Source organism: Mytilus edulis, chromosome 12 (genome assembly GCF_963676685.1).
Source record: "Mytilus edulis chromosome 12, xbMytEdul2.2, whole genome shotgun sequence".
NCBI lineage: Eukaryota > Metazoa > Mollusca > Bivalvia > Mytilida > Mytilidae > Mytilus > Mytilus edulis.
The window spans coordinates 61,840,083-61,863,003 of NC_092355.1; the positions used below are offsets into that span (position 1 = coordinate 61,840,083).

Genomic DNA, 22,921 nt, shown 5'->3' on the forward strand with positions numbered 1-22,921 from the left:
AGCGTACAAACAGCCTTCAAATGTCTGATGTTACAGTTTGACACCGGAAAAGAACAAATGACAAATATCATTTTGTCATATTTAAAAGGTCATGACAAGACATAAAAATTGATATCTGACATTCCTTCTCACTCGTTATGTAACATATAATATAATATATCAATGATGTTTGTGATATTTGTGAATTTGAATGAATTAAAGGAGGTATGAAATTAACATCAATGAGACAGTAACCAAACAGCAAAACAACACAAAGAAATCTAGAAGGCAATTTTGCAATGTTTTAAAATGCGAGGTTGTAGGTACATATACTAAGTTTTGAAACCAGTAAAGGAATGGAAACTAGATAATGGACCATTAAGAGTCCCTTCTATCTATGTATTTACCAACAAATAAGTTAGACTTTTGATCATCAGGATGAGGATGTTTTTTCTCTTGACAATTGGTTTTTAATTGTCCTTATGCATGTCATTGGTAAATGAAGTATGTTCAGTAATATAGGTGTTACAATTGTAATTGATATATATTACCTGCAGGGGTTGGTGTCATGTGCTGCCCTGGAAAACACAGTACATCAGGTATTTCTTCATTCAATCCTTTACTTCCATCAAACACTACTAGAAACAATGCTCTGTAAGTCATGAATGTCTGGTGTGTTGTATAATAGACATACTGTCCTCCAAAGTCCCAGAAGATGAGTCTGCCAACTTTCATTTGATATTTACCAGTTTTGAGGACCTTTTCCATTTTCTTTCTCATTTCTTTTTTAGTCATTTTAGTTGTCATTTTCTTCTTCGTTTGCTGTTTTTTAGACTCAATAGAGGAAATCTGTTGTGACAAAGATTGGGCTGCTTGTGGCTGCTGAGAGGGTTCACCCGAGAGGTTCAGAGGGAAAGATGTCGACTTGGTAGATTGTGGCTGTGTAGAAGGTTCATCTGAGAGGTTCACAGGTAAATATGTCGACTTGGTAGCTTGTGGCTGTGTAGTGGGTTCACCTGAGAGGTTCACAGGGAAAGATGTCGACTTAGTAGCTTGTAGCTGTGTAGAAGGCTCACCTGAGAGGTTCACAGGAAAATATGTTGACTTGGTAGCTTCGGACTTCTGAGAATGAATATCGTCTTTATTTGGAAGTTCAACAAGTTTTGCATCGGATTTATGTTTTCCTGATGTTTTTGTTTTTCTTTCATCCTTTTCAACAGAGGTCATTAAAACCTTATTGTACACTACATCTAAGGCATTATATGTTCCTGTATATAAAAAAAAATCTGTTGCAATATTATCCATGATAATCATTGATATTTTTGTAAGAACGATTTCGTGGGAACATGCACACAAAAAAATTTAAATGTTCAACAAATTGCAAGTGTTCAATTGCCTTGTCACAAAACCACTTAATCAATTATCCCTATCCTCGAACATTATTATAAACCAAAATAAAATAATCCACAGTATATACAAACTACACAAACTTTGATATATTTATACTATATAGTCAAATAGTCACTCTATGTAACTGAAAAACTGACATCAGCAGAAAACCTGTTTTTCATCATTGAAACAGGAAAACAAATGTTATTCTTGTTTTTCAAAACTGATGTGTCATGAATGCAAACTACTCAGTAAAGTGTAGTTGACCAGATTTTAAAAATAAAGGTTTTGACCAGAAATCTAAAACCAGTGACACAGAGAAAACCCATAGCCTAATTAATGACAAAATAATTAATGAAAAACAGATGTGACAGAGATCAACCAACACCAACCCTGCATTGCAGTATTAGGACAGGCACCATTTGCCACAAAACGTTTAGGATAAGGATTGAATGCCATGCGACAAAAAATTCTGATTTCGACTATTTCTTTACAAAATCGAACTTGCGTTCATGTACCTGCAAAACAATACTTTTGTATTATAAATAAATGTAATGTTAAATCCATATATGTTTAAATTTGTATTCTTACCTGGATCAATCATGATCCAATTTCTTGTCTCTATGTCAAGTCCACAGCGACCTTCTACGAGGGAAATGCCATCAGTCGCATATCGCCCTTCTGGAACATTATCCCCAACTAAAAGCTTGACTAAACTTGATTTCCCTACCGAAAACTGGCCGGTTACCATGCAGCGCATGTCAAAAGATTGGTAGCTTCCACTGCCAAGCAGTTTGTTCAACATAGAATCTGTGAATAAAAATTTCCTAAACGGTTAAGAAATGATGTATTGCTGATTTCTTATAAATAGTTGCTTATACTTTAGGAATAGTGCCTACGTATTATTATAATATTCTTCACCAATAAGTGATATCTTTTTTTGTTATGTCTACCCTGCAATCCAGTTAAACTGTTGATAGATAAAGGAGAATAATTGCAATATGAAATTTTCGTAAAATTTTGATAAACTTGCCTTAATTTTCAGGCAAGGTGTAAATATTACTATTTTTGAAAATAATGTGTTTCACCCTGTAGCTACTTTGAGAAAATATAGCAAATTCAGAATTGATTTAGGAGCTAAGCCTCAGTCACCTTTGTTTGTTAATGACGATTATGACCATATTCCCTTATCAAGGTGTTGATTTATTTCTTTGCTGAGAAATTTACTTTCTAGACTAGGGTATAAAGATGATAAATTTTGTGTGCATTCATTTAGAATAGGAGCAGCTACATCTGCAGCCGCTGCAGGAATAGAAGACCACATTATTCAAACTCTAGGTAGATGGTCATCTGATTGTTACATACGTTATATTAGAACCAACCCTAAAACTATACATGCAGCTCAAGATAAAATGTGTTTTTAAGGGAACATTTCTCTTAGTAGATTTTATACATCATTTCATATTATTATCACATATTGCGAAGGTAAATATATGTATATGTACAGATTATATATTTGTATTAGTTTTTGATTGTTTTATCGTATAAGATATATACAATTATAAGTTACTATTTTTAATTTTTTTTAATTTTTTTTTTACATATCTGATGCATCTTTTCTTGGGGGCTTTCACTCTTTAATTCGCTCATTTTGGCCAAAAAAATTTCAGGGAAGTTATTTTCCCCCAATTCATTTATACATATTTAAAGTTATTAAGTACATTTGTACAACTGCTGGCATCTACCGCAGGATCTATTTTTGTTCGCATTAGGTAATCTGCTGGCATCTACAGCAGAATCTATTTTTATTCGCATTCACCTGCTCGGATCTACCACAGGTTCTCGTAATTAGTTTTGTCTGCTCGGATCTACCACAGGCATAAGTAATATATACTTTTTTGTATGTTTTGTCTGCTCAAATCTACCACAGGCATAAGTTATATATATTTTGTGCATGTTATTCTTCAGAAACTGTAATGAGTAGCCCCCTAGAAAGCCAAATGTTACATCAAGGTATTAATATGTAAATGTTTTACTATTTAGTATGTTTTTTTATGTTATATGAAAATGTTTTAGCTCTTAGTGAGTTTTATATTTTATTCTTATAAATAGTTTTGTTTTATATCTTATCTTAGTTATATACAGTTAGTAATTGTAGTTTTGGTATATGTTGGTTTGCCAAAATTATCAAGGACCACAAGCGACGGTACACACACTATCATACATACTGGTGCCATCAGTAGTTGGCAGAATGAATCTTATTGATGTTATATTTTGATTGTTTTATTCAAGGATCAAGCTATTAGATATAAGGAGATTTGGTATGTGAGTCAATGAGACAAATCTTCATAGTATCAAACATACACACTCTAAAAGAATTCTGTATAAAATGAAACAAAGAAAATACCTTTCATCCTTAGTACAGCAGTCTGAAAATAAAGGAAAATGTATTGAGTGTATATCATGAAACTTTAATGTTAAAAGTTTAAAACATAGACACCCACAACATAGTCTGTAATGGAAAACAAATTGATTTTGATTGAATTATGTTTGGTGTCAAATGCCACTTTCTGACATATTCATGCTATTGGCTATTTCTTACCTGTATTTTTTATTAGTGAAGGAAGCCAGAATGCCTAGAAAGATCAACCAAACATGGGCAGAAAAACTAGAAGTTTGAAACCCACAAGACAATGACCATTGCTACTACAACTACTGTATACTGTCCACCATGACCACTAAGACTTCTTTAAAACGACACAAAACAAAAATTAACAGAACCAATCCTATTACACCTGAAATCTCTATTGTATCTGTATTAATGTCTCCTATTCTAAACCACAGGATGTTAAAAGAGACAGTGTAACAATGGACAGTTTCCAACATTGAAGACTTGAATAGAAATTGAGATAAAAGTTTTTTTTCTGTTGGTCTTGCATTGACTATCACCTTTACAGTTTACAGTTTCTATCTATGATCTTTAGTTTCTGCTTAAAGCAGTTTAAAGAGTAAACAATTGTCATTTTAGAGCAATCACACATTTCAGAAAGATTGGACTTATGTGTAGATTTGTCTTGCTGATAATTTTTCTCCATCTTTTATACTTTTCAAGATAATAGGCAAAACTCACAAAAAAAGTAATAAAATGCTTTGCTGAGCACAGCCTGATATGACTGCAGAGGTCGAAACCTGAACAGTTGGTGCAAGTTTGGACACAATGTTCAAGCTTGATACTGTCTGAATTTTGATTGTGATCAAATTTTTTGACATAATATAGGTTTCTGACACAAAATATATGTGGTGAATTATCTAGAAATTTTAAATGGGTTAAAAAATTTGTATTAAATTTCAATACTGTGGAAAAGAAAGATTTCTTGCTATTGCGCAATACTGTGCTTTTGGATGATTCTTGCTTTTGCGAAATACTGTGCAACTGAAAACTTCTTGCTATTGCACAAAACTTAATATAATTATTTACACATCCTGTTTTAACCAACTTAAAATGGAAAAAAAAGGAAAAAAAAGGGAAAAAAAGGAAACCCCCCCCCCCCGTTTTTGAACCCCCTTATGATTCATCACCACACAACTCAATCCCAGCCTTCCTTCTGTGGTAGGGTACTTTGCAGTACAATTTCAGAGAGATCCATACATTTGAACACAAGTTAGTCTGAAAACTAGAAAAATGTTTGTTTTTTTTGGCCCCTTTTTAAGAAAGGAATATTTATGCTATGTTTGCTTTCATTCAATTCAGTTGTTCTCTAAAAGAAGACATTTGTATGTATTTCCCATGGGGTCCTATGTTAAACCAAGTCCCATGCTGGAAGCCAACTTTGTTGATGGATTGGCTACAAAGTAACAACACTTGGTCAGCATGTCATAAGGAACATTCATGTTATGTTCGACTTCATTCATTTCAGTGGTTCTCTAAAATAAGACATTTAATGTATGTTACTGTTTCCTATTGGGTCCTATGTTAAAGTAAGCCCCCGCTGGCAGCCATTTTGGATGATGGATCCGCTACAAAGTAACAACACTTGGTCAGCACCTCATAGGGAACATAAATACCAAGTTTGGTTTAATTCCATTCAGTGGTTCGCTAAAAGAAGTCATTTGTATGCATTTCCTATAGGGTCCTATGTTAAACTAAGACCCCCGCTGGCAGCCATTTTGGATGATGGATCTGCTACAAAGTAACAACACTTGGTCAGTACCTCATAAGGAACATTCATGCCATGTTTGGTTTCATTCCATTCAGTTGATCTCTAAAAGAAGTCATTTGTATGCATTTCCCATAGGGTCCTATGTTAAACTAAGTCCCCAGCTGGCGGCCATCTTGGATCATGGATCGGCTACAAAGTAACGTTCATGCCATGTTTGGTTTCATTCCATTCAGTGGTTCTCTAAAAGAAGTCGTTTGTATGCATTTCCCATAGGGTCCTATGTTAAACTAAGTCCCCCACTGGCGGCCATCTTGGATGATCGATCTGCTACAAAGTAACAACACTTGGTCAGCACCTTATAAGGAACATTCATGCCATGTTTGGTTTCATTCCATTCTGTGGTTCTCTAAAAGAAGTCATTTGTATGCATTTCCCATAGGGTCCTATGTTAAACTAAGTCCCCCCCCTGGGGGCCATCTTGGATGATGGATCAGCTACAAAGTAAAAACACTTGGTCAGCACCTTATAAGGAACATTCATGCCATGTTTGGTATCATTCCATTCAGTTGTTCTCTAGAAGAAGTTCAAAATGTAAAAAGTTAATGACGAAGACGGAAGACGGATGCCAAGTGATGAGAAAAGCTCACTTGGCCCTTTGGGCCAAATGAGCTAAAAATATCTATCAGTGATTTCTTCATAAAAATTTAAAGAAGGAAAAAGCCATATGTACTCTTCAAAATAAAGCAAAACTAGAGAGTCCAAGGACCCTGTGTCGCTCACCTGATATTTTTATTTACAATTGATGCATGATAAATGCAACTGTTGTACTGTCGTTTAGTTTCAGAGATATAATACTAAAAAGTGCGTTTGAAACCTATGTTTTATTTCAGTCATGTGGGCAGACAGGGTCATCATACACAGAGGTCCCTGGATATCCTAGTGGTGATTTAAACCAAGTTTGTTTAAATTTGACAGTTGTTTCAGGGGAGAATTTTGTAAAATTTATCTAACGAGAAATGCAAAGTAATGAGAAAGTTGTGAAGTTGTTTTGTTGTTGCGCAACCCCCCCCCCCCCCGCTCCCCCTTTGCCACAAAAACCCAAAAAGGTAACAAAAAGATACCTAAATGAAGATTGTGGCCAAGTTTGGTTTAATTTGGTCGAGTAGTTTCAGAGGAGAAGATTTTTGTAAAAGATAACTAAGATTTACGAAAAATGGTTAAAAATTGACTATAAAGGGCAATAACTCCTAAAGGGGTAAACAGACCATTTTGGTCATGTTGACTTATTTGTAGATCTTACTTTGCTGAATATTTTTGCTGTTTACAATTTATCTCTATCTATAATAATATTCAAGATAATAACCAAAAACAGCAAAATTTCCTTACAATTACACATTCAGGGGCAGCAACCTATCAACGGGTTGTCCGATTCATCTCAAAATTTCAGGGCAGATAGATCTTGCCCTGATAAACAATTTTACCACATGTCAGATTTGCTCTAAATGCTTTGGTTTTTGAGTGATAAGCCAAAAACTGCATTTTAACCCTATGTTCTATTTTTAGCCATGGTGGCCATCTTGGTTGGTTGGCCAGGTCACCGGACACAGTTTTTAAACAAGATACCTAAATGAAGATTGTGGCCAAGTTTGGTTTAATTTGGTCGAGTAGTTTCAGAGGAGAAGATTTTTGTAAAAGATAACTAAGATTTACGAAAAATGGTTAAAAATTGACTATAAAGGGCTATAACTCCTAAAGGGGTCAACATTTTGGTCATGTTGACTTATTTGTAGATCTTACTTTGCTGAACATTTTTGCTGTTTACAGTTTATCTCTATCTATAATAATATTTAAGATAATAACCAAAAACAGCTAAATTTCGTTAAAATTACCAATTCAGGGGCAGCAACTTATCAACGGGTTGTCCGATTCATCTCAAAATTTCCGGGCAGATAGATCTACTAAAACTGCAAAAAAGGGCAGCAAGAATAATTTTAGACGAACATGATTACACCAAACCTCAAGAGAATTATTTCACGAATGTAACATTGTGCCAATCACACAAAGAATACTTTATCACAAATCATTACTAATGTATAAGGCAAAACATGGCTTAGCTCCAGAATATATGTCCAGTCTTATTGTATCAGCCTCTGCAAACCAAAAATATAATACGAGATTTTCATCCTCAGATAATTTTATTATTCCAAAACCAAATACAGAGTTGTATAAGTCTAGTTTCTCGTACAATGGACCAAAAGTGTGGAATGCTCTTCCTAATTCAATAAAAAAAATCAAATACAGTATCCGAATTTAAACATAGATACAAATCTATGTACTTTTAACATTACCATCATATTTTTACTGTAATGCCATATCATAATTGTTTATTGTATTTTAAATTGTACATAATCTTTATTTACCATTATTATTGATGCATTGTTTATTTGTTATGTAAATTAAATTATTATTGTATTAAGAGAGCCTTATTGAAAATTGGTGTAATCCAAATGAGTTACTCTCTCTGAATAAAGATATTATTATTATTATTATCTTGACCTGATAAACAATTTTACCACATGTCAGATTTGCTCTAAATGCTTTGGTTTTTGAGTTATAAGCCAAAAACTGAATTTTACCCCATTGTTCTATTTTTAGCCATGGCGGCCATCTTGGTTGGTTGGGCAGGTCACCGGACACAATTTTTAAACTAGATACTCTAATAATGATTTTGGCCATGTTTGGTTAAATTTGGCCCAGCAGTTTCAGAGGAGAAGATTTTTGTAAAAGTTAACGACGCCGGACGACGCCGGATGCCAAGTGATGAGAAAAGCTCACTTGGCCCTTCGGGCCAGGTGAGCTTAAAAAAGTGTATGTCACCGACCTTTCAAAAAAAGTTATGAGTAATTTTCATGTTTTTTCTCGTTCATTTTGAAGAAGAGTTGTCTTTCTTCAGAACATTGCATCTGACGTCATAGTACAAACTTTCCTTGCAGGCGCACTATTTGAAAAAAGAAATGCGCAAATTGGCTGTTTGAAACCACCATTTAAATTTCCAAGAATAACAACTACTTTATTATCCGGTAATACTAGAGATTAAGCATGTATCAGTTTCAGATCTTTATGATGTTGTTGCCACACAATATAAATCTTCAGAAATACCATCCGCCGGAATGGAAAATTGTTTGGAATAACCATTCACATCGCTTTTGTATTGAAAGTCTGTTTTTGTCTTCTGTCCCACATAAGCAAAATTATTGAAAATAAAAATAGAAATGAAAGATGGCACTGGTTAACTTACAGAGTATTTGAATATACCAGACAAGATGTGCTTGTTTCTTTTTCGCGTCAATTTCAGAAGTTTGCCGTAACGAACTCATTCGGTACTGTTGAAAGACGGACATACTAAAGCATGGGCGGAGTTCTTTATACCACTATTTTTCCCAACTAAGACGAACATTTTGAAATTATTGCATCGAGTTTGTGAATTCATTATTTTAGAATATTTAAGATATAAGGAAATTAAAATTATAGGTATAATATATGAATGAAAGTTTTGATTCTAAAACGTTATACATCTATCTTAAAATACAATCCTTTTATTACTACCTCATGTGTTTTCAATAAACGAGACAGTAAATATAAAATACAAAAAGTGTTTGATTCAAAAATTAATTTAGAAATAATTTTCTGTTGAAAAAACTACAAAGTGAGATTTCTCCAACAGGATAAAATATAATTAATCTAAATTGCTCATTTTGGAAATTAAAACAAAGAAAAGGTTGTTGCCGGCATTGAAAATCGAAATTTGTTTTCAATCTTTCCGGTCACAGTTGTAGCTAAATGAAAGGAGCGATTTTATGCAAGATATTATTCTTGGAGCAATTGTTTATGTCATAAGTTAAATTTAAAATAATTTAGTTTTAAACACCAAAAATTTTGATTTTAATTCACATTCGCTAAGTATTAGTTTTATTAATATTTTTTGCCTTGCAGCTAATTTCCTAATGCTTGTAGGGTAAAACTTTGGTTGGCTTCCTTGCTTTGTTTGTATAAATGTTTACTCAAGCTCTGTAATTAAGATTGACATCTTTCATGATATATAGGTTTGTAAACCTGTATATATGCTATTTAATTAAATTGGACGTTATCAAAATATAATTATACAAAATATACAAACAAAGCAAGCAGACAAACCAACGTGTTGATCTACATACATTAGGAGATTAACTGTAAGCTTCAGTGAGATTAGACAATATGTTTATCATTTCTCCTTAGGACAATTTGAAATGAAACAAATGACAAACAAAAATTACCCTTTGTCATCATTTTATTTTATCTGTAAGATTTTGTCAAATAAGCAGTATAAATAAATTTTAAATTCATTGCAAGATCGGACATTATTTTATGAGAATCATCCAGACATCAGTTACATGCATATGTTGCCAGTATGTCAAAACTTTTAGGAATAATTGATTATCGGCCTATAAACCTTGTGAATACTCATTTTTTATTTTTTTATTTTTTAAATTGATTCCCCATTTCCATTCTCAATTTTACTAAAATTAGAAGGATCATTGCATAAGGAACATGTTTACTAGGTTTTAAGTTGATAGGACTTCAACTTCGTCAAAAACTACCTTGACCAAAAACTTTAACCTGAAGCGGGACAGACGGACGAACGAACTGACGCACAGACCAGAAAACATAATGCCCATAAATCGGCCATAAAAAAAACTTTCACCTAACCTGTACACAATCGGTGCAAACGAAAGACAAAATCTACACAAGCGAAGAAGAAAAAAAAATGAAATGCAGATCAACGCAAATATAAGACAAAATATACGCATGTGAAAGAATAAAAAAAAAATGAAATGCAGAACGTCACAAATGCAAAAAGTCGAGCTCAAAATTTATATTTTATTATTTTTATTAGAACGATCGTTAAATATAGTGTAGTATCTTATGTGTCCATTTGTGATAAAATTCCACAGGATATTAAAGTAGCGTGACCATGGTGACGCATAATAGTTCCTCTTTTCTTGGGAGACATAGCGTACCTAGCAAAGATCATGTTGGAATCCGAAAAAAACGCGAAATAGAACATTATAATTTGACGTTTTTTCATTGCTAGAAACAACGTCATAGAGCTTTTATGTCACTACCAAGTTGCGTTAGCTGATGCGCATAAACAATAGGCCGTTTGGATTATGGTAATTGAAAAACAGACCAAAACAAAAACTTAACATTGACCAATAAACCATGCATGAAAATTAGGTCAAGGTCAGATTATACCTATGAAACAGACATGCACACCTTACAATTATTCAATATACAAAATATAGCTGACATATTGCTCACATTGTTAAAAGTATTTGAAAAACAGACCAAAACAAAACAAGAGTGCACACGCTGAGATGTCTTGCCTCCTTTACTGACCATTGATTAAATGAAAGTCTAAAAGATAAAATTTAACTAAAATTATTACACAAACTTAACATTTTAAAAGATCTATAAAATTGAGGTCAAGGTCAGATAAATCCTATCAGACAGACATTTAAACCTTACAATTTTTGGTAATTGAAAAACAGACCAAAACATAACAAGAGGGCACATGCTGAAATGTCTCACCTCCTTTACTGGCTACTGATTTTATGTTGTTATTCCTAAATATAAAGCTTTACTTCAAATATCACATAAACTTTACATGATCCAAGAAAATGTGGTCAAGATCAGATAAACCAAACCAGAAATACATGTACAAATCACAATCGTTTAAGGCACAAAATATAGTTGACCTATTGTTATAGTTTCTAAGAAACATATCAACCAGGAAAACTGAACAATGACCAATGAACTATGAAAAGAAGATCAAGGTCAGATAAACAATACAAGAGATGTACACATTACAATAGATATATGCATGCAATATAGTTGACCTATTACTTTTTGTATATAAGAAAGAACCTTACCATTTACTAATTAACCATGAAAATGAGGTCAGGGTCAGATCATACCTGCCAGACAGACATTTACACCTTACAATCATTCCATACACCAAATATAGTTGTCCTATTGCCTATAGAATCCAAGAAAGAAACTTAACCATGAAAACTTAATATTGACCAATCAACCATGAACATGAGGTCAAGGTCAGGTGATACCTACAAAATAAAACAGACATATACAACTTACAATCATTCGATACACCAAATATAGTTGACCTATTAATTATAGTTCAAGAGAAATAGACCAAAACACAAAAACTTAACAATGAGCAATGAACCATGAAAATGAGGTCAAGGTCAAATGCACTTGCAAGACTGACATGTACATTGTAATTTACTTCCATACACCAAATATAGTTGACCTATTGCGTATAATATTAGAAAAAAAGAACAACATAAAAAATCAAATTACTCCACTGAACCATGAAAATGAGGTGAAGGTCAGATGACATCTGCCAGTTGGACATGTACACCTTACAATCATTTCATACAACAATTATAGTATAATTTTTGATTATTGTATCTGATATATGGACTTGACCATGAAAACTTAACCTTGATCACTGAACAATGAAATAAGATTGAGGTCATATGAAAACTGTCTGACAGGCATGGGGACCTTACAAGGTACATGTATGCACATACTAAATAAAGTCATCCTATTTATTTAAAATGAATAACAAAAGGTTTATCCAAGACATGAAATATTTTGTTTTTTCATATTGAAAATAAAGGCAATTTTTTTTAATTTTTCATCAATTTAATCAGAATGTAATACTGTAAAAAAAATCAGGATTAAAAGATGTTTTGAAAAGTAATTGAATTCAATTACTTGTAATTTTTGGTTGATTAATGATTACAATGATTACTTAAACAAGAATGTGTTCATAGTAAACGAATGCCCCACTCGCACTATCATTTTCTATGTTCAGTGGACCATGAAATTGGGGTCAAAACTTTAATTTGGAATTAAAATTAGAAAGATCATATCATACGGAACATGTGTACTAAGTTTCGAGTTGATGTAACTTTAACTTCATCAAAAACTACCTTGACCAAAAACATTAACCTGAACTTCGCACTATCATTTTCTATGTTCAGAGGACCATGAAATTGGGGTCAAAACTATAACTATAATTTGGCATTAAAATTAGAAAGGTCATATCATGGGGAACAAGTGTACTAAGTTTCAAGTTGATTGGACTTCAACTTCTTCAAAAACTACCTTGACCAAAAACTTTAACCTGAAGCGGACGGACGAACGGAGGTTACAGACCAGAAAACATAATGCCCCTCTACTATCGTAGGTGGGGCATAAAAATTAAAATCAATTATAGCTGACTAATGATTACAATTACATTTACCCCAAACCTGATCCGAGAAGAGACTAGTTAACCATGAAAAGGAGGTTATAGACAGACTGTCGGTGTAAGAATCTCAAATAGAATTTTGCAAAGCTTGTTTTCGCCTTAACACTCTTGAATGAAATAAAAGACATCTACTAATTTTGTTTAATATTGACGAAATCACAAACCAATAATTTCCTGAATTCAAAATGGTGGCTTAGCTTTGTGAAAGGCTGGTAAAGAGTTGAATTTAGCGTCTCAAATATATGAATTTGGCCAATCAAAATCTTAATAACAAATAAATTGCATTAGAATTTGAAATTTTTATTTCAAGACATACACAATGTCCCCTAGAGTATCCTGGTTTTGTACCTGATTTATTCTAAGTGTAAGCATTTGTAATTAAAAGTATGTGTACCTGTAAGTATTCCATCACTTTTTTATTCGGCCCGATTACTCCTGCTGCTGCCAGATCGTATGGAGTCTTACCCTGAAATACAAATCTTTATATTGCCTTTATCTGATTATTACAAAGAAGACTTTTGTTACACATATCATACAATAAACAAGACCAGTAGCAGCTGAGTGGTGTGTTATTTTGTTTTTACAGGTGCTAACCATATTATTTCCAATTATAAAATATAACTCATGAACAACATTCTGAATATTTTTGTAACTTTTTCTGTAGCCTTTAAGAAGGCTTTTAACTTTTTTTAAAAGCATATGAAATAATCTCAATCTGTCAGTAATTAGTTTTAGACTAATTACTGACAGATTGAGATTATTTCATATGCTTTTATTTTTTCTACGTGTTTTTTTTTTAAATCTGTTAATGCATCCTTATGTCTAGATGAGGGTTGTAGGATTTTTTTTTGTTTTTTAACTATTTATTTTTTATTTTTTGGACAAATTATTCCCAAGTTGTTTTTTTTATATTTTTGCACCCCATTATTTTCTATTCGTCATCTTTTTGTCCAATTCTCTCTGTTCCTGAAGTTTTTTTCTATCATTCATGATTTTCTATTCTGTATACCACATCCATATCCTCCTATAACTGTATATTGTTATTTTACAGATTTCATAGTTTTTAGTGTTAACACTGACATTGTATAGATAAGGAAATACATAAATTACCGTAGGTACTCGCTTATAAGTTGGAAGTTTGGGAGTAAAATTCAGAATCCAGAGAGGGGTACCAACTTATAAGCTCAAAAAAGGTGGTCAGATGTGAATTTCCTGACCAAAACTACGTTTGTGATAGCCAAACCTACATAAATCTCTAAATAAATAGCTTTTGTGGAAAATAAATGACTACAATACTGTCTTTGTGTTTTATTTGCTCTCTGTTAACATTTGTGTTGAATTTCCCACTGTTTCCGTTTTGTGTATTGACTTTTCATGGTCACATGGTTTTTGTATCATCCCAAAGGAATAGCCAAGAACCAGAAATCAGAAGAAGATAATAATGTACTTAATATATAAAAAGAATGTATCTAACCGACTAATTGTGTTATTATTGTTTTATTAAAAAGTACAACATTGATTGACAAGCCAACATAATCCATGAATAACCCCTATTTAAGTGACAAAGAGTTGTATTCACTATAGGTGTGAAAAATATCAGTGACAGGTTAATAGGTTAATTAGTGAGTGTCCCTTGATTTCTATAATCCATTAATTGATGGTGTCTATCCTATGTCTCAGTTTATTTATTACTATGACTGATCTGTTATGAATGATTAACTGGATTAATTTATTTTTTCGTTTGACTTTTATTTTGTTAAGGTTTATGTTGGTTTATATTTGATTTTCTCAAACAAAAGGTGTTTAGTCATACACTACAAAATCATTGATGCATTACGTAAACAATATGAGGCAAAACAGTGAATAAAAACAAGAAACAAGAAATGAATACATCTTTATTATTATCAACAGAGTAAATTATCAGGATGAACATCAATTCTACATGTACTTATTTAAAGAAACAAACATTCATTAAATACATGAATCTCAATTTAATTTCTTGATTTTGCCGATGGTCAGCTACTTTCTGCTGCAGAAAAAAGTCCCAATTTAAACCGACTTATAGGGGGTCAAGACTGAATCCTTAGATTTTAAAGCTGAAAAGGGCATCCGACTTGTAAGCGGATCGACTTATACTCGAGTATCTACGGTATGGCAAAGATAAGAGTTTTTTCTGCAACTATTCCAACTATATAGATTAAAAACAAGAATTTGAAGAAATTTGCAGTCTTAAGGAGGCTGGGGTGTCTTCCTCCAAATTGAATTTTGAAAAAAAACAGACAATAAACAGTCGAGATCTTTAATAAAATGTGCAAATTTCGAAAGTTGTATGTAATTTATGTGCAAGACTTTTCATGTTAATATAGAAAATAATGTGATTTATCATATTTACTGCTATATTTTACAAAAAACAGATTTATTAATTGCTTTTAAACTTTGCCATATAAGGGAGATAACTCCGATATAAGGAGAGATAACTCTGATAAAGTAACTGTTACAATCGAATGTTTTTTTAACTATTAAATTATAAATATTTGATGAACTTGTACGACTGGCGTATTAAATTTTTAACCTGGTACCTTTTGTTGGCTATTATTCATTTGTTTCTCTGTCTATATTTTCTCCAATTTATTTGTATTGTAGTCCTGTTTTGTAATGTTGTCAGTTTAATGTTATAATTATCATCGCCATTAAAGCGGGAGGTTTGGCATGCCCACCATTTTTATTTTAAAATGCCCTGTACCAAGGGAGGGAAATGGCCATTGTTATATTATAGTTCGTTTCTGTGTGTGTTACATTTTAATATTGTGTTTCTGTTGTATCGTAGTTCTCTTATATTCGATGCTTTTCCCTCAGTTTTAGTTTGTAACCCGGATTTCTTTTTTTCTCTATCGATTTATGAATTTCGAACAGCGGTATACTACTGTAACAGTTGCCTTTATTCAATGTATTGCTTAAGACTATTTTGATACTATCTAATAATTTTGTTATCATTGTTACCACAACGGATTGGTGTATGGGTCTTTTGACAGTTTGTTTGTTTCCATTTTGTTTAATGACAACAAGTGCCATATTCAGGATATTGCCAGGTCTAATTTTGAATCAATACAAACAAGTGAAACTGTGAGCTACTGCTCACTGATGATACCCCCGCCGCAAGTGGATAATATCAATAGTGTAAAAATATGCAAGTGTTCGGTAAACAGGAAGTTGTCCAGTGATGAATCTGAAAACGCATCACACGGTATAGCTGACTTATATAAATCCTGAAATCAAATTTCAGAAATCCTTGTATTGTAGTTCCTGAGAAAAATGTGACGAAAATTTTAAACTTGGTTATCATGTGTAAAATCATACAAGTGTTCAGTAAACAGGAAGTTGTCAAGTGATCAATCTGAAAACCCATCACACGGTATAGCTGACTAAGATAAACCCTGAAACCAAATTTCAGAAATCCTTGTATTGTAGTTCCTGAGAAAAATGTGACGAAAATTTTCAACTTGGCTATCAAGTGTAAAATCATACAAGTGTTCGGTAAACAGGAAGTTGTCAAGTGATCAATCTGAAAACGCATCACACGGTATAGCTGACTTATATAAACCCTGAAACCAAATTTCAGAAATCCTTGTATTGTAGTTCCTGAGAAAAATGTGACGAAAATTTTCAACTTGGCTATCATGTGTAAAATTATACAAGTGTTCGGTAAACAGGAAGTCGATGAATGATGAATCTGAAAACGCATCACACGGTATGGCTGACATATATAAATGTTGATACCAAATTACAGAAAGGGTGGATGTGTAGTTCGTGAGAAAAATGTGACGAAAGTTTTGTGGGACGGACTGACTGACTGACGGACGGACGGACTGATGGACGGACTGATGGACGGACAGACAGAGGTAAAACAGTATACCCCCCCTTTTTTAAAGCGGTAAAGGGGGGGTATATATCAAAAACTATTTTATCCATTTACTTATAGGTTATTACTATTGCTTCTTTTCCTTAAAACTGAGATATTCATATACTTTGGCTTACAAATTATGGAATAATAAAATTATTCCCTTTTAGTATAACTAATCACCCAAAATGTATTAGTGGTCTATAAACAAAATCATTTTATTTTTGAAGATTTTGAAAACAAATACTGGATTTCTATTATATGATCATCTATGTTCATGTGTTTTATAGTAAAACTAAGCTATACAAGGCTATAAAACACTTTCATATTTTTAGTTCAATTAAAAGTATCATATGACATATATGTAACTATAAAGTTGTGATGCATTATTTACTAGTTGAAAACTGAGCCTTTACTATAATATATTACCTTATGTGTTTTAACAAAGGGACTGATGCCTCCTTCTTCTACTAGACATCTTGTGACATGTAGCTTTCCATACTCAGCAGCCAGATGTAGAGCTGTTCTACCATCTCTCTATAATAATACCAAATTACATGTAAATATTATGGATACTACTTTGTTACCAATATAAATAGTATACAACATATCCTACAACTGATATAAAACCTGTCTGATAAACTGAATAATGTTGTGTAATAAATAAAAACAAAATGTATATCACATGAATCAGTGGTCAAAACTGAACAAAATGACCAGTCACATTTGTATTCATATTGTACATAAACAACAAATAAACAACAAGTTTTTTTGTGGGATGTCAGAACTTCCATCAGAAATGTCATGTTAACCTTTTTTCAAGAAATGCATAAAATATTTATATCAAGGGATTCAGTGCAATGCACAGAGATAAATGAGATCTCACTTTATATAATTATAGCAAGTATTTGTTGATATAATAATGAAATCTGTCTGATTAACATGGTTCAGAATAATGATCAATTTAAAAAAAAAATACTTTTTCAAAGAAATATGAAAATAAGTTATATTTCCTGATTTAGTACGAGGAGACAAGTAAAATGAGACCCCACTTTATATGATTCTAACAAATAATATTTGATGTTCATTAAACCTGTCTAATTAACAACATGATTTTGTGTTGATTAAAAGTAATGTGATCAGATTTAGTAGATAACATACATCTGTGATATCTTTGCATTTGTTCTTCAGAAGTAGTCGAGACACTTCCACATGTCCATTAATGGCTGCCAACATTAATGCTGTCCGTCCAAGACTCTGGAATAATACAACTGACATCAAAACTTGTCTGATAAACTGGACAATGTTGTGTAATAAATATAAACACAAATAAATAGTCACATTAATTAAAACTGTCTGATTAACAACAGGATTTAGTGTAAATTCAGATGAATCATTAATTTTATAAAAGTAAATTTTTCAAAGAAAAAAGAAAAAGTTATATTTTCTGATTCAGAACAATACTATGAGTAAAATGAGACCCCACTTTATATAATTATTACAAATATTTGTTGTCCTTTAAACCTGTCTAATTAACAACATGATTTTGTGTTGATTAAAAGTAATGTGATCAGATTTAGTAGATAACATACTTGTGTGATATCTTTGTTACATCTGTTCTCCAGAAGTAGTCGAGACACTTCCACATGTCCTTCACTGGCAGCCAACATTAATGCTGTCCATCCAAGACTCTGGAATAATACAACTGACATCAAAACTTGTCTGATAAACTGGACAATGTTGTGTAATAAATATAAACACAAATAAATAGTCACATTAATTAAAACTGTCTAATTAACAACAGGATTTAGTGTAGATTCAGTAAAATCATAAATTTTAAGAAAATATTTTTTTTAAAGAAAAATGAAAAAAAGATATATTTTCTGATTCAGAACAATACTATGAGTAAAATGAGACCCCACTTTATATGATTCTGACAAATATTTGTTGTCCATTAAACCTGTATAATTAACAACAGGATTTAGTCATGTTAGTGTAGATTTCATTAATAATAAATTATTCAAAAAAGCATGAAAAACATTTTATTTCCTGATTTAGTACAACATAAAGAAAATGAGATCCTAAAACATGTTTAAATAAAGATTATTATTATTATCATTATTATTATTCATACAAGCATTTGTTGTCCATTAAACATGTCTAATTAACAACAGGATTTAGTGCAGATTCAGTATAATCATTGATTTAAAAAAAAATCAAAGAAAAGTGAAAAAGAGTAGTATTTTCAGACATGTCAGATACAGAACAATTATATGAGTTAAACGGAATTACATTTTATATGAATCTAACATCTATTTGTCCTTTCTACAAGATATTTCTACATTAGATCTTTATACATATCACTACCTGACCAAAGTTGTTAACACAACATCAAGTGAAACATAAGTGTAAAAAATTGTTTCATGTCAAGAAGCAAAATAAGAACTTCACCATCCATAACTCAAACAAAAAGAGAAATATTTTAAAATCAAACCATGCATGAATTTTTCAATTAAAACCAGGGATGATTCCACTTTATAGTTTAGGGCCGCTTAACGGCCCTCAAATCGTCCAGCGGCCCCAAAAAAATGTTTCCCAATTCAGGAAAATAAAACAAAAATCGGTATTTCCGGAAAAGTTTCCGTCACCGATTACGGCAACTATAATTTTTCATAGTTTGTCGTCAAAACATAGTAAAATCCGGATAAAAATGCTGACTATGATCGCATTTTATTAACAACGATCTAACTATGTCAACATGAGGTAAACAATTTTAGCGGCCGGATTCAATTGTAGTTAAAATGTTATGAGAGTATGTGGTCTCGTAAAAGTAGATCGCTCAGCAGGTTGATAAAAAATATGCTTTTTGTCAAAATGGGTGTCAAAACAGACCTCGGCAAAGAGCAAATTTTATATAACATTGATGAATGAATTTGAATGGTAAAAGCAGATCGCCCAGCAGAGCCGGTTATGTTGATTAAAACTTGTTTTGTAAAAGAAATTATTTTATATTTTGCTCTTTTTTCCGCAAAAGACAAAAGTTTGAGCGTTTTTGAAAATAATGTTGATGCAAATAATATTGATGAAATAAGACACCCCCCCCCCCCCCCCAAAAAAAATACGATGTCATCATTATGGAACTGTTTCAAAAGATATGAAAATAATCCAAATAATTTTAAAGTTCACTGGTTCAATTGCTTTAAATAACTTATCAATTAAGCATATATATATATACTTTTGTAATTGCTTTTCTTAATTCAACAATTGGTCAGTTCTATTTGAAATATATTTAATTTTTTTTCTCTGATTAATATGGCAAGCCGTTTTGCTATTTAATCTAACTTCAAGATATCTCATAAACTTTATAAGATATCTTATATAATAGTTCATTAGATATTTGATATAGTTTGAAAGATATCAAATAAAGTTTATAAGATATCTTATATAGTTCACGAGATATCTGAAACAATTTATGAGATGTCTTATACATGTAGTTTATAAGATATCTCATATAATTTTCTTAATATGATATCTTATACAAAACATATTTATAAGATATTTCATATACTTTAAGATATCTTAAATAAATCTTATATATTATATGAGATATCGTATATATTATGAGATAATTTGAAATTCGAATAAATAGCTAAAGGGCCTGCCATAGGTTTATGTTAGCTGGTACTTGTGGTGTTTTTTGTAATAGGCCTCGTTTACCAAAGTTAAGATGATAGTGCATCATATGCAATGATATTCATGTATTACAACTTCCCTGGTCTGAATCCAATAATTTCTTCATGCAATCAGTGTACAGAAGAAATTAACTTAATATTCATTTTCCGTTTTTACAGGAAAATGATATATTATTTCGTCTTATATTGTATGCATAAAAAATTCCCAATTGGGATAAAAATTCCCAATTTGATATTCAAGGGACCCATTTGTAAACACCTGGAATCATCCCTGAAAACTGTCTAATTTAATTCAGAATTTTGATTTAATGTTGATTCAGTATAATGACTAAGTATCAGTTAACATACAGAGCAATGGTAATTGAATAGTGCAGGTTTTATTATTTTGTGTTTTATTTTTAATACCAATGGTCTAGATAGGCCAAGGAGGAATGGTACAAAAACAAATATGGTTTAACCCCTCCACATTGTGTGCCCGTACCAAATCAGACAACCTGGATCATGTGTTGTTTGTTGTTATATTTGTTTGTCTATTTATTGAGTAGTCAGGTCAGGTCTGGGCCATGTGTTGTGTGTTGTTATATTTGTTTGTCTATATACTATGAGTAGTCAGGTCCAGACCATGTGTTGTTTGTTGTAATATTTGTTTGTCTATTTACTCTATTAGTCAGGTCAGGTCCAGATCATGTGTTGCTTGTTGTTTTATTTGTTTGTATATTTACTCTGAGTAGTCAAGTAAGGTCCAGACCATGTGTTGTGTGTTGTTATATTTATTGTATATTTACTGTGAGTAGTCAGGTCCAGACTATGTGTTGTTATTTGTTATATTTGTTTGTCTACTTACTCTGAGTAGTTAGGTCCAGGCCATGTGTTGTGTGTTGTTGTATTTGTTTGTCTATTTACTCTTGAGTAGTCAGGTCAGGTCCAGACCATGTGTTGTAAGTTGTTATATTTGTTTTTCTATTAACTCTGAGTAGTCAGGTCAGGTCCAGATTATGTGTTGTGTGTTGTTATATTTATTTGTCTATTTATTCTAAGTAGTCAGGTCAGGTCAGGATCATGTGTTGTGTGTTGTGATATTTGTTTGTCTATTTTCTCTGAGTAGTCAGGTCCAGACCATGTGTTGTAAGTTGTTGTATTTGTTTGTCTATTTACTCTGAGTAGTCAGGTCAGGTCCAGATCATGTGTTGTCTGTTGTGATATTTGTTTGTCTATTTATTCTAAGTAGTAAGGTCCAGACCATGTGTTGTCTGTTGTTATATTTGTTAGTCTATTTATTCTAAGTAGTCAGGTCCAGGCCATGTGTTGTTAGTTGTTGTATTTGTTTGTCTACTTACTCTGAGTTGTCAGGTCCAGACCATGTGTTGTGTGTTGTTATATTTGTTTGTCTATTTACTCTGAGTAGTCAGGTCAGGTCCCGATCATGTGTTGTGTGTTGTGATTTTTGTTTGTCTATTTATTCTAAGTAGTCAGGTCCAGACCATGTGTTGTCTGTTGTTATATTTGTTAGTCTATTTATTCTAAGTAGTCAGGTCCAGACCATGTGTTATGTGTTGTTGTATTTGTTTGTCTATTTACTCTGAGTAGTCAGGTCAGGTCCAGATCATGTGTTGAGTGTTGTGATATTTGTTTGTCAATTTACTCTGAGTAGTCAGGTCCAGACCATGTATTGTTTGTTGTTATATTTGTTTGTATATTTACTCTGAGTAGTCAGGTCCAGGCCATGTGTTGTTAGTTGTTGTATTTGTATGTCTATTGTCTATTTACTCTGAGTAGTCAGATCCAGACCATGTGTTGTCTGTTGTTATATTTGTTAGTCTATTTATTCTAAGTAGTCAGGTCCAGACCATGTGGTGTTTGTAGTTACATTTGTTTGTATATTTACTCTGAGTAGTCAAGTCAGGTCCAGACAATGTGTTACAGTGTGTTGTTACATTTGTTCGTCTATTTACTGTGAGTAGTCAGGTCCAGACCATGTGTTGTGTGTTGTTATATTTGTTAGTCTATTTATTCTAAGTAGTCAGGTCCAGACCATGTGTTGTGTGTTGTTATATTTGTTTGTCTATTTACTCTGAGTAGTCAGGTCAGGTCCAGAACATGTGTTGTGTATTGTAGTATTTGTTTGTCTATTTACTCTGAGTAGTCAGGTCCAGAACATGTGTTGTGTGTTGTGATATTTATTTGTTTATATACTCTAAGTAGTCAGGTCAGGTCCAGATCATGTGTTGTGTGTTGTTATATTTGTTTGTCTATTTACTATGAGTAGTCAGGTCCAGACCATGTGTTGTGTGTTGTTGTATTTGTTTGTCTGTTTACTCTGAGTAGTCAGGTCTAGACCATTTGTTGTTTGTTGTTATATTTGTTTGTCTATTTACTCTGTGTAGTCAGGTCAGGTCCAATCCATCTGTTGTGTGTTGTCATATTTGTT

General features: G+C 32.2%; 1 protein-coding gene across 1 annotated transcript in view; it reads right to left on the bottom strand.

Moving 5' to 3' along the window:
• Positions 1 to 22,921, bottom strand: part of LOC139498896 (uncharacterized) — a 253,701-nt gene that overhangs the window by 221,773 nt on the left and 9,007 nt on the right. The window contains exons 5-8 of the mRNA XM_071287485.1: positions 18,394 to 18,492; positions 17,963 to 18,058; positions 17,231 to 17,338; positions 13,298 to 13,369 (exon numbers count right to left, since the gene is read on the bottom strand). Of these exons, the coding sequence (XP_071143586.1) occupies positions 13,298 to 13,369; positions 17,231 to 17,338; positions 17,963 to 18,058; positions 18,394 to 18,492 (375 nt within the window). The remainder of the gene's footprint in view (positions 1 to 13,297; positions 13,370 to 17,230; positions 17,339 to 17,962; positions 18,059 to 18,393; positions 18,493 to 22,921) is intronic.